The sequence below is a fragment of the Poecilia formosa genome, unplaced genomic scaffold (assembly GCF_000485575.1).
Source record: "Poecilia formosa unplaced genomic scaffold, Poecilia_formosa-5.1.2 Scaffold92, whole genome shotgun sequence".
NCBI classification, from domain to species: domain Eukaryota; kingdom Metazoa; phylum Chordata; class Actinopteri; order Cyprinodontiformes; family Poeciliidae; genus Poecilia; species Poecilia formosa.
The window spans coordinates 318,351-332,116 of NW_006800031.1; the positions used below are offsets into that span (position 1 = coordinate 318,351).

A 13,766-nucleotide genomic window follows, 5' to 3' on the forward strand; every position below is an offset into this window, starting at 1 on the left:
GTGATGTTTGAATCTTATTGCACTTAAAAGATAAGGAACTGACCACTAGCATTTTTTATTTCATAAATTTCTTTTACTAGCCAAAGTAGCGAATCTAGAATGGAACAATGTTTTATTTGATTACTAGTCAGAATAACCAACAGATTACTCAATTACTAGACTAATTGTTACAACAGCCTTAATTAGAGCCACACTATCAGGAACATGTCATTCGGATACAATTCCTGACATTTTTCTGATTCTTCAACACAAACCACTCTGAGATTTAGCATCACAGCACCTAAAAATATGAATCAGGTGTGGATATCCAGGGCAGTTAAAAGTACTTATCATAAAAATATTACAGGTTAGCAGGATGTACAAGCAGGACCCTTAAAATACAAATACCCCCAAAAACACTGCTGCTATTAATTGAATGTGACATTACACACGCAAATCTGATCCTTTTCCTTGTAATGTTTTGGACATTAACTTGTGACAAAAAGATATTAATTCATGCTTATTGCACAGTACTCCAGAAGGCCATGTCACTCAAAGCCATTACACAACAAATCCATAAAAACATACAGCATTGTTTCTGTCAGCGCGTAATGAAACTCGCTCCCGGCGTAATCCAATTGCTGATGGAAGTGCACAGAGACTAAGCTTGTTAACAGAAAATGAGAGTTATTCAGAGCTTTTCCTACAGCACAACCTACATGGAGACTAACAGAAAATATACTTTCAAACAGACAAAGTTAGGGACAGATAAAAGTTAAAATGCATTGCATAAGTTCTGATGTTTTCTTTTATGCATCCAGAGTGAAGTTTCCATGATTTGTGGAGCGAAGTCATCTGCTGGGTGTTGGTCTATTGTGTTTTGTTGAGTGTAACGTGAGTGCAGCTGCCCAACAGGAAATTTTTAAGCACTTTATGCTTCCTTTTGCTGACAAACTTTATGGAGACGCTGGTTTAATTTTCCAGCAGGACTTGGCACCTGCTCACATCGCCAAAGGTATCAACTTTAATGACCAGAACGTCACTGAGCTTCATTATCCAGAAAACGAGTTGGAGCGGAAGCCTATGGAATATATATTATATTATATTATATTATATTATGAGGAAGACAAGAGACATCACAGCCAACAATTCAGACCAGGGCTGAAGTGATCTGATTAATCGTGATTAATCGATTATTGAAATAATCGTCAACCAATTCAGTCATTGATTACTGGATTGTCCAGACTCAAAAAAAAGAGGCAAATTGCAGAACAAACAACTTGTTCAGAGTAGTAATTAAGCCAAAATTTTCCAAAAATAAATTAGCATTAAAAGTTGCATGTTAGGTTTAGGGTAATGCTTGTTGTCTTATTTAAAAAGCTGAATTATTTGGTTCTTTGCATCATTTAATGTATTTCTAATTTTGTACAAAAACTCTTAAATAAAAAAAATAAAAAAATCAGCAGAATGTCAAATTTTTTAATCCGATTAGTCGTCAGAATAATTGATGACTAAATTCAGACCATCTGAGAACTGCTATTAAAGCAACGTAGGCTTCATAATCCTCTCAGCTGTGTAGCTCCATGCTGCACAGCATTAATGCAGTAAATCTTGCCAAACGAGTCAGCAACAGGAATATTTTGTACATACGTTTTGATATTCTTTTTAGTTTCTGTAATAAAATCTTTATTTTATTATTGTCCAGATTAGACTGGTGCAAATGTCTGTGTTTTTAATATGAAGAACATTATTTTAAAAGACTAGAATCTGTCCTCTTTTTGGTTTAGTCTTTTGCTGTAAATGTTTTGATAAATCACATTTGTTTTAGTTTAAGAAATGGGGAAAAACCTAAATATTTGGTGACATTTTAAATTACCAACAAAGGTTGATGGGAATCAAAATTAGTCCTTTGTAACTCACCTAATTGGAGTTGTAAAAATTTGATTTTTTAAATTGCATATTTTAAAATTTCATATGGATGCACAGGAAATAAACATGTAATAAGTTCAATGTAGTTTGGTATAAAAACATCCAAATGTAACACCTGTATGTCAACAAGAACAACAAAATAAGAGCACAAAAACTGACTGTGCTTCCAGTCTTTTGTTTTCCACCGTGCTTCCTTCATTGGTGCAGGGAGCAGCCCTACTGGGAGCATGTTGCCCCAAGCCCTGCGTCCATCCTGGCGGACTTTGTGCACACATTCGCCTAACCTAAGCTGACCCAGGAGGGCGGCTCCCTCCAAGGCTTCAGAGGCGCTGGCAACGTAAAAACAACGTAGACGAGGCGCAGAGAGGCCGTCTGCATGTGCAGCGGCGCCTTCATTCACACACACACACACACACACGCTTTGAAATAGTAGGGAAAACGGTTGCCATGGAAACCTCCTGTCAAGTCAGCAAACCGGGAGGAGGGTTACAGCAGTCCATCAGAGATAAGCTCATAATTTTTCCATCTCCTAGCTAGGCTTTGTGTCTGGCTGCTTACACACAGGCCCATGTGGATTATTGAGTTTGAAAGCCAGAATGTCGCGGTTACATGAGGTCAGTGAACGCCACACACACTGTGATGAGGTGCACTGAAAGGCAACAGCCGAAAGTGGTGATGATGTGGGACATTTTGGCTCTCAGGGAGGTTTTTTTTTTTAAATTATTATTATTTTAAAGTGAAGAGAGCAAAAGAAATAAAGAAAGAAAAACTGAAGACACGTTTTAAAAATGTCAGTAGCAAATAAGTTTTACAGATGTTATGGTGACCTCAGAGTTTCATCAGGTCCTGTTGCTCGTTCACAGCTCTAGTTTGTAAAACCCGACTTGCTTAGGAAACTAAACAACACAGTCAGTTACTGTTTTTTGTGTGAATTTCAGAAAATGGAGAAAAACTACGAAACAGTTTGGATGAGGAACTGCAATTCAAGAATGACACAAATTTTGCCAGTCCATCACAGGTGCTGGTGCCAACTTTTTATTTTTAAAAAGTTTACACCAGCCGATTAAAAATAATTATAATAATTAAAAATAATATTTTATATTGTAATTTTCCTACAGTAGAAAATATTAAGCACAATGCAAAAAGTTAACCAACTTTTATCTAATTTACTTAACTTGGCTAAATATTGCAAATGTTTTTGAAAGAAAGTGGCTCAGATCTTTTTCTTATAAGCAGAATAAATTCGTTCAAACAAGCCCAAAAGAATTTGAAAACTAAATTAAATTTCCCTTACAAGGGAAAATGTGCAAAATCCTTTTAAAGTTTTGGATCGTTTCTACAAAATCAGATAACTATAACTGCTTGATTTTATTTTAATGTATTACAATTTTATTTTATTTTTTTTACATTTTTATTACTATAATTTTGGCCCACATGACAAAAAGTTTGAACACACCTTCTCTAAAGAGTATTAGAAAGTAAATTAGCTAGAATTGTTTGAATATGCACTTTTTGTTTATCTTTTTTAATCTAAAACATGAAACAGAACCAAAACGCAGTAAAAGTCGGCAGGTGTTGATTTAGTCAAGGAATGTTAGTTTTGGTACAGACTGCATGTTTTTGGTAAAAAAGAAACTGTGCTACGTTGATGTCATTAAACAGTAAAACCAGTAGAAATAATGCTGGTTTCCTTAATCAGACGCTTGATCAATCTTAGCCAGGCTTTAGTTAATAACGCTTTTGTGAAGAACTTTGTGTGGGCATGAAATCCATTGGTCACGATTGCTCATAAAACCAACAAGCTGCACTTTGCATGACAGAGTTGTGGACACAGTTTGCTGCTTGACTTGTTGGAACAAGCTCCAGATGATTTGGCTGCAATCTTATCTTTTCTATTCAAAGGATCTGGGATTTGACTGCCATACCAGCTGCACAAAGACTCCCATTCAAAGTTAGAGCTGTGATTAGGATTTTGCTTTGCGTGTTGCATCTCATCAGTTAACATGGCAACACCCATAAGTTACATGCATTTCATAAAGCCAGTTCTTGTTTTGCAGAGTTAGGTTAGAAATGAAAAGAAACAACGTGGGTTTAAAATTAGGACTGGGCAACATGGCTTAGAAATAAATTCTGATCCAAATCTGACTTTAATTCCTCTCTTTCTTTACTTTATAAGAAATTGCAAATTACTCTACCCTGTCGGGAAGTGAACCTGAATTCATTTGGACAGCTTCTGTCCAAATAAACAGAAGCTGTAAAACAAGATTGCAGGTCCTGGGCAAAAATCCAGCTTTTCCAAAAATTTAATCTTCATTAACAGGAAATTAATAACCATTTGAAATCAATCGACATTTATTGTTCCACATTTGTAGAACAAGCAGCCGTTCGGCTTATGAAGCAGCTAATTTTCACATATCATCAGTTTGGTTTGGCCACCTTCTTCTGTAATGAATGAGATTCTGATTTAAAAACCACCTTCTATTTGTTAAAAAAGCAAGAACAGAATAAATCCATAGGTTGGAGCAAATACTTCCACCACAGCACTGCATGTTAAGCTCAATTTTTGAGACACTTCCTTACCATTTTGATAGGAATGCAGGCCAGGTCTCCATCTGTGACGGGCGTGTCGTCGCTCTCCATGACATAAATGCCCTTTCTGGACAGAGCCTGGATGACCGACAGGTGGGACTGAAGCGACGCGGCCTGCTCGGTCTTCAGGATGAGAGCGCACACACGGCAGTAAAGCTCGCAGGACAGAAGAAGACGGATGACGGGGGGCTTGATGTGCTCCTGGTCGTACTGGTCTGTGTAGAACGGGTCCCGCAGGTCCTCTGGAATATGGCCTGCAAGGGAAAGAATCTGGGTTTAGGTGACGGAGGTGGCTCTTAATGAAGCTCTAAAAGAGGAATGTGAAGTGCCCCATTTTAAAACTCAACTACTCACATAGTTTAATATGATAACAGTTTGTAAGCAATGGGGTTTGCACACTTTACCCACAATGAAATTCAAGAACTTTTCAAACCTTTCCAGCATAATTGAGATAAAAATAAAACAAAGGAAAAAAAGAGTTTCAATTCACTATTATGTAATATATGAGTTATTTTTTAGTGACAATATTCTGCATCTGCAGCAGGGACAAGAAGTCTCTCACACATACGCACCTGACTGGTCCAAGAACAACACACTTATAGCGAATAGAAATTATTTTTGGAATTCTAACTAACCTAAAATAAGAGAAGTTTAAACTAATTTAACTTTAGACTGAGAAAAAAAAGTGTCTGTTTCTTTCTTAGTTGGAAAAAAAAAAAATCTGGTTTCAACTGTAAAGTTTATTTATTTTTTTTTTTTCTTCCAAATTTAGGCTTTTAACCAAACGTTGGATTGCATTTATTACAAAACTGCGCAGTTTGAATATCAAACACTTTTCAAACTTTGAAAACACCTGCAAGCATTTTCAAAGATTTGAAGCACCTGTGTGAACCCTGAAGGAAGTAGGAAAATGTGTATTATTGGTGCCAGGCAACACAAAAGCATCTCTATCTCCAAATCATGATACGTGTAATATTTGTTCTAGGTTTGTTTACTGCGAGTAAACGGAGCTCTTTGTAACTATAAGTGAGTGTGTTGCTTTAAGAGTAGCTTGGGCCGCAGATCCTGCTAATCCAAGGCTGCTCAGGTGACGGCACACTTTGCCAATGCTTACTTAATGTTGGAGCCACAAGGAGGAAAACTGTGACTAGTTCTGTTACTCCAAATGTGAGGTCATTCTCAAAACCAGACGCCACTGCCTTACAAGGGCACAGAGCAAAGCAGCAGCGCAAACCAGATTTATCCTGAAGGTAAGCCACATGTTTAAAATAAAAAATCCTTCCAACTTCCAGCATAAAATGGTGTGGCAGCAGAAATAACCCTGTTTCTGTTAAACCTGTTTAGATTTCTGCCAGAGATGTGATAACACAGCGAAAGCTGCATGTGTGTGTATGACGAGTTCCTGGTTTCCACACTGTGAAGGCAACGAGAAACCTTCTCATCAGCAACCTGCAGGTCAAATACTGGAGAGCAAGCAGGAAGGGTAAAGAGAAAAAGTAAAAGTAAAGAGAAAAGAGGGAAAAAATTAAGTATAATTAAATCCCAAAAGCTATCAAATGGTAACTTGGAGGTAAATATGTGTGTACACACAGCTTTTAGCATTTGCAGATGTGACCTAAAGAGTTTGGATTTTCAAAACAGATGCACCAATCAGGATTTTTCTGGATGATACCGACTTGATTTTGATCCATTTTTAAATCTGATTGGAAAAGATGTGCTGCGGGTTTCTTTACACGGGTAATACTTTTGAATCCAACAGAAAACAATGAACGATCTGCAAGATTCTCCACATTTATCCATTAAAGGAAGCTAAAAGAAGCAACAATTGCATAATATAGGTGCATGCATCTATAGATTTAAAAAAAAATTAAAATAAAAAAAGAAACCCCCAAAAAAGACTGATTTATGGAAGAAATTTTTATTTATTTATCCCATAATCAGACATCTCTGACAATCCAAGTGTTTTTTACATTTTATATAAAAAATGTTCACCAACAGAGCAGCAAAACAAACCAGAAATTTTTACAGCTCACTTCTTAAACCAATACCCGAGTGGAAATGACCAAAACGCTGCGTGATACACCGCTTACAACACTCGGTTACAACGTTCATGCAGCACACTCAACGTAAAATGGTAAATAAAGCATGAGAATTACTCTCTGTACATTTTGTCCACATATGATGAACTGAAAACTTAAATGCAAATAAAACGAGAACCAGTGCTCGACTGCTCCAAATTTTAACTTGCTCAAACCCTATGCAAAGAATCTCGGCAGAAAAACAGGAGTTTACTGAAAAATATAGCCGTATGTGTTCAATTAGATATTAGTCATAATGATTTCTTATATCAAAAAACTATATCATAAGAAAGATGCTACTAACAAATGCCTAAAAAGGTATTTTAACGTAAAAGGTTTCAGGGTTTTAAAGTTCTTCTGACTTGTTTTTCTTTCTGTTCTTCTCAGTGTACTGTCTTAGGAAACGCAACTTAAAAAGCTCTTAAAGGCTTTTGGTTTAACGAAGCAATTCTTTAGTGCACAGAAGATTTGTTGTGAGAACAAATGGTATTAATTTAAAGGGAAATCTCATCATAATTAGCCGAGCAGCAACTGTTATAGTACCTTTAAGCTCGGGTCATTTTTCTGTCCCCATATACAAAAATCGACAACAGTTTTGCAACACGATTAAACATTTAACCCAACAGTTTCTGCCATTCCTGGAGTGAATGAACATCATGACAGTGGGACTTATTGTGGCAGAAAACAAAGAGGTCTTGCCGTTGGAGTTCATTCTCCAGACACTGATGTCATGTGGCAGCTGACCCCGCCTTCCTGCAGCCCAGGGCAGGCTAAAAAACACACCAACTGGGGTGGGGTGGAGCATCATGATGGAGCCTGGCAACAACAGCCAGGATGCTGTAGATCACACACAGCCAACCGTGACCGGTGCCACACCATAATCTGCACCAGCAGAAGCAGACGGAGGGCTAATGACCTGCCTGCGAGCGCGACTGGTCCTCACCGTCAGGCATAGTCAGCTTCCAAGGCTGGGATCAGCTGCGACACAGCCAGAGGATTCACATCTGCCGGAAACGGCACAAGCCAAACAAACAACCGTGCAATATTTGCATCGTAGCAGACCCCATATGAGCCGTCTGGGGACTAGAAAACAGGACTAATTTATTAAGTTCCCATGGGAGGAAGGCAATTGCAGGTACACCTGAGAGTCGTTTCCCTCTGGGCGTCCGAAGCACGACTATGCTGCAGCGTATCATTTTTGTCTGCAGGAAGATGCTGCCATTATCCATCTATATCATTACCAAAAGCTCATGATGGCTGACAACAACAGAACCAAGTAAAGCCTTAATGAACCCTGAAGGAAAAACAAAAAAGTTTTCTATCCCAATCCTGTTTACCTTAAAAACTCCAATTCTACTGCCATTTTTTAAGTGAATGCTTCAGTGACATTTGGAAATCTGTATAATGATCATAACAAACCACAGAGTATGAAGGAGAGCTTAATGGCGTACGATCTGACCAGAGATGATGCTGATGTAACAGACATGCAAAGCCTGAACTCAGGAACTGATGCATCAGGCAGCAAACAAAGCTGCACTACTCTGTAGGGCTGAAACGATTAATCAGATTAACAGTGATTAATCGACTTGAAATAATCCTCAACTAATTTAGGAATCAATTCATTGTTAACTGGAGAATACAGAGTAAAAAAAGGCCATTTGATGAAAGATCAGTAATTAACCAAAACTGTACAAGCGGTTTAGTTTTAGCTTCACTCGGATCAGATTCTTAAAAAAGGAAAAGAAATCTCATATTGTGCATGTTTTGCTTTCCAATCATTAATCAGTTAATCCAAAAAATAAACAGATTATCCTTACATCGATGTTAAGACAAGCAGAAAGAGCTGAGCTTTTCACATGTTGGAAGTATTTTTTCTTTTTCTGGCTGCAGATGCATCACCTGCTACAAATGATAAAGCACACACTAAAGGAATGCTACGTCATTGCATATTAGCCAACAAAATGTTTATTTTCTTATTTAAAAATTAATTGATTCTGGTTTTTTGCATTTTAATCCATTTCTAACACTGTATTAAAAAGGTTGAAGTGGTTAAATGAAAAATGCAGAATGTGATGAATTTCTTTTGGCACATTTGATTAATCATCAGAATAAATCAATTGCTAAAATAATTGTTTGCTTGTAGCCCGACTACTTTGACAACATATACTTTACAATACGTTTATGTGCAACAACAAATTCACCGTAAATAGTCAAAAATGTCAAAGAATGCCCAGAAATTCTGCCATTTCTTGTGTTGATGCAAGAAAGTTAATATTTAGAGTAAGATGGCATTTTCTCCAGTGAGGACAGGAGAAGCAGAAAGAGATGTTCCTTGGACATCTAACAAACCGGCAATGTAAGGAGATACTTAAAAGCACTGAAAGATACGTCTGGTCTTCGTTCATTTTTCCCAGTAGTGAAAGGCTAATGACAACTGTAACTCACACCCTAACATTTTGTCATAATTCAGGTAGTCATCAAAACATTTGCTCCAGTTTCCACCACACCAGCACTCCCATTTCTCTCATCACCATAACAGTCTAAAATCATATTAGTGAGCTGTGCAGGGCTTGTGTAAGCCTCACTTTTCTCCACATAATGACTCATGAGGATAAAGCTACACTACACATCAGATTTTGAAAAAAAAAAAAAAACAACCTCTTTGAATACTAATTAAAATCTAATCCCAAAATAAACTTACTGTTTTTTCTTACTCTACTAGTTGCTTCACATCTTTATATTGTAGTCAAAGACACAAAACACTTTTTGACAGAACATCTGCAGGTTATGAAATCCACATCTATTAAATATAAAGTGTCTGTCAAAGAGAAGAGGGAGGGAGTGAAGGCCCAGTCCCAAACAGCACCAATATGAGCCATCAATACAACAATAAAACTAATGAGGCGGTGCAGAGCGACGAACATAAATAAGAAAGCAAAAAGAGAAGAGGATGAAACCTGAGCAAAAAACTAGGTTTGAAAGGAAAGTATTAAGGCTGACATCGATAATTAACTATGGGCAACACTATGGACTGGATATCCTGTACAAACTTGTCACAATAAGCAATGATTAATCACATTATAAGTTAAAATTATCTCAATAATTTCCATTCTGACTAATATTTTTTGAATAGCAATTCTGCTTACAGAGACATCATAATTCATTTTATTTATGGTCTTGGTTGTTTTTACTTCCGTTTTATTTGTCGTCTTTAGTTGTGGTTTATTTTGGATATTTAAAATATCTTCAAGTTGTAGAGTTAAGCGTTCTCTATAAAGTTTGTTGATATTTGAGGGGCGAACTTATTAATATATTATTTAAAAATGGTATAAAAACAACAACATTATTGTTTATCTCAATAATTACCGGAACAATATAGTAACCAGCAAATTTTTTATTGCAAAAGGCCTATTCTTGTGAGATTAAAGAAACGTCACAAAGCTTATCCTGAATTACTTTTAAATTAAATCTGACGTTTTCTGAATGCCAAGTCCCCTGATCAAGCAAATTATGACTTATAGTCTCTTAGCTTTAAATTTTTCCTTCCCTTAAAACTGGTAATATTCTTGGATTTCCACTCAAGTGTGTTTGAGGTGAAACTAGCATCATCTAACATAAAGGTCCTCTTACTAACACAGGCAGCTTCAACAGGGAGTGTGAGCGACGTGATGTGCAGATGAGTATTTTCCATCCACTGAGCACAGTGTAACAAATATAGATTAAGCATCAGTGACTGTCCCTCCGTCTGATTTAAGTTCAATCTCATTGGCCATCCGACAAGAACGCACAGATCTGGTGAGTCAGTGAGCGAGGTTTCAGCTGCCATTGGGGAGTTGGTGTTAGGATTACATGTGTGTGTTTTAGCTTTCTTTCTGGCTTTTCCTTTAATTGTGTTTTTCTGCTGAAGCACCAAACAAACTGCAGACTGAGTGTGTTGAGAATGTTAAGTTTCAACAGCAAAATACTTACTGTTAAGATGAGAAAAATAAATTGCAAAAAGGTTTGTCACAATAACAAATTTAGCTGGATCATAAAATATCCTAAAAGTTATTGAGATAAATGATAATATTTATTGTTGTTTTGGAACCATTTTTACAAGACAATCGCTCAATCAAATTTTATTTGTGCAGCATATTTCAGCTACAAGGAAGTTCAAAGCGTTGTTTTGGCCGTTTCTTCTGTTCCAGAAACTGAATGCAAGTAATATAATGCACGTACATATTCTCAAACATCAATAGACTTTCATTTTGAACAAACTGTTTACATTGGAACTGGATGATCTTTTAAATACCCAAAATAAATAAAACAAATATAATGAATACTGAAGCCTCTGGAAGCAAAATTACCCATCAAAAAAAGAGGTTATTTGAGACCAATGTGCCAAACTGAAGACTTTTGTCATCCAGTCTTTAGCAAAAGAAATGGGAATGATCAAGCTTGTTTTAATTTATCATGTAATTTATTGATTTAGTGCTTACTAAAGTTTTGTTTCATACTCTCTGGTGTAAAATATGTCACTTGATAAGTCTGTGAAGTCTGTGAAGTCTGTGAAGACTGAAAATACAGATTTCAGGCGACCAACGCAGTTGCCAGTAATTTCCAAATACAAAAATTATGAGCGTTTGTGAGGAAATTATTGGAAATCAACTTACCAATGCCGTAGGCTTTGGCAAAAAGCCACCGCAGGTTTGCAGCTATTTTTGCTCTGGCAGAGTCATACATCTCCAAAGGTACTACATCCATTGTGCCGTCTGCAGCCACCGGTAACTCCGGTTTCTTCCTGGTACCGTCCCCGCCGGCGCACAAGTCAACATCCATCCTTGAAAATAAATAATAAATATAGCAACAAAATGAAGCTGAATATGTTGGGAAAAAAAGAGGGGTTGGTCATTTTCCTACTCCGTTATTTGGTGCTTTTGCAGTTTAGGTTTATCTGTACTGGGCAACTTTGTACTTGCCACTTGAACATTTTGTACTCTTTTTGACAACTGATGATTAAAAGTTATATTCTTTCGTCTGCGTACATTATTCTGAAGAGAATGTGGTTATCTTACTAAAAGGTAAAACCAAGTACCAGCAGGAGGTCTAAAGGAATTAATTTTGGTTTAATTTGTCATTTTGTAAGAGTGAATTGATATCAAATGGGTGTAAAAAAGATGTGAGATCCAAGTATTGTTCTAATTATTTATCTTTCTAGTTCTTTGACAATACCCAACTGCCAGGAGAAATAAACTAATACATAATTAAATGACAAAGTGCATAAATGAAATGCAGGTAAAAGTTGGCAGAGGGACAAACTGAAGCAGAGCAAAATGCTATTTTCTAATAGTAAAAGTGTGATTAAGTGACAATATATCCAAATAACTTTTTTCCCCTTTAAAGTTTTTTGTTTCCACAGTGACACATGGCAACACTTTGATTATACAGTAAACGCCTGTCTATGACACACATGGCATTTAAGTCAGGTGTAAGTAAAACCACTAAATACCAAAAACAGTTCTAAATGTAGCATATAATCATGTCTACCGTGGAAGGCATCTGTGGATCATAATACAAATCAACCCACACAATATCTGATAACTGTATTGAATTTGAGACAATAGCTAGATTGTGTTTTAAGTGTGGACCAAAGTAAATCAAAGAAATCCTTCTGACAGGTGGCAAAGCAAACAATTTTAGTTTAAACTAAAAGCTTGAACTATTCATTTTTTTCCATTTAAATAATTTGCTTTCAAATGTAAAATCTGTACAGATAATCCTCAAAAATTATAAAAAGTTAATTACGGTACACACATTACATAGAGTAGTGCCTCAAGTTAATATTTCTTGTAAATTTTACAGATGTTGTTAAATACCCCAAATTCAGTTTCTAGGAAAATCTCACCAAAAAAAGAGAACTTAAGGACAATTGAGCAAAAGCCTTGTCCTCTTTAGCATCAATTAATTCAACCTCAGCCCAATTTGTGAATCTATCCTAAACTTAAATATATTTTCTTTTTGCCTCGTCAAGACTGCTTGTGCACCTTTTTTTTAACCAATTTTTTCCTTCCACTCCACTTTCCATTAATATGCTCAAATACAGCACTCTGAGCAGACAGTGTAGGGTGCAGTCTTTTTCTGCATAGCTGAGATGCACCTGCGAATTCAGTTATTCACCATGCTTGTGTTTCTGGTTTACAACAATACAGAGATGTCAGTTTTAATTTCTAAGCCAGTTTGATATCCTTGTAGGGTTTTTTTTTATTTTTGGGAAATTGTGGCTTCAAATAGTTGAAAATGTAAAAATATTAACAGGTGAACTCAAAACAAAGTGGTTACCTTTACCTGTAACTAAGAGACATTATTTCATTGCTGAAGGTAAATGTTTTTCCTAAAGAAAAACAACAAAAGGACTAAACTAATATTAGCTTACCTTGTTTTATAACCTGTAGCGTTATCCTTGCGGTACTGCTTTATCACAATGAAACTATTAACGGCCTAATAATGGCTGGCTGAAACAGCAGGGTAGCTGCTATGTAAATTACAACATAATGATAATATGTTCATGTTACAAAGACCTAATTTACAAGCAACAGTCATTAGCTGAAAATGAATATTGGCTGTAAACTGGGTTAGCAAAGCGGCTGAGCATGCAAATAAATAGCGGCTAACTAACCCCAGCTAACTGTTAGCTTGCTAATACAACAGCCCCCCCAGCATTCACTGGAGCCATGAATGACGTTAGCAGGAGAGAACATTACCTTGAAAGGTGCTGCGTATTTCCAAGTCACCCTTTAGGTACAGCAGGGTTACACAACCAATTAGCCAAAGACCTGCCTCGTTGTAACGTGGTCTGCTGTGTAGAAAATACAGCAGCCGCAGACACGCATCGTAGCCAGCTAATAATAATGCTAGCAAGGAGGGAGGTGAGTCTGTGTGGTCTCCTCCCAGCAACAGAATCCGATTCTCGGCCTGTGTGACAACCGCTCCGCGGCAGACTCACAGGCGAAGCAGACGCCAGACAGAAGCAGTAAAAATGCGACGAGACTCTGGTTGAAATAAAAATAAAATAACAAGAGCAGGTAATCTCCTGATTATAAACCTATCTCTGTATTAAACGCTTCATGGTAGAGAGGAGACACACGCATCCCGCGGTGTGTTCGCGCTCTGCCCATGGAAATAATTTTCATCCCTGCCTTTCTAAATGAGAAT

General features: G+C 36.8%; 1 protein-coding gene across 1 annotated transcript in view; it reads right to left on the bottom strand.

The window, feature by feature from the left end:
• Nucleotides 1-13,766, bottom strand: part of camsap1b (calmodulin regulated spectrin-associated protein 1b) — a 28,156-nt gene extending 14,390 nt beyond the window's left edge. Inside the window, exons 1-3 of the mRNA XM_016674211.1 lie at nt 13,316-13,766; nt 11,228-11,394; nt 4,489-4,751 (exon numbers count right to left, since the gene is read on the bottom strand). Of these exons, the coding sequence (XP_016529697.1) occupies nt 4,489-4,751; nt 11,228-11,393 (429 nt within the window). The 5' untranslated portion in view covers nt 11,394; nt 13,316-13,766. The remainder of the gene's footprint in view (nt 1-4,488; nt 4,752-11,227; nt 11,395-13,315) is intronic.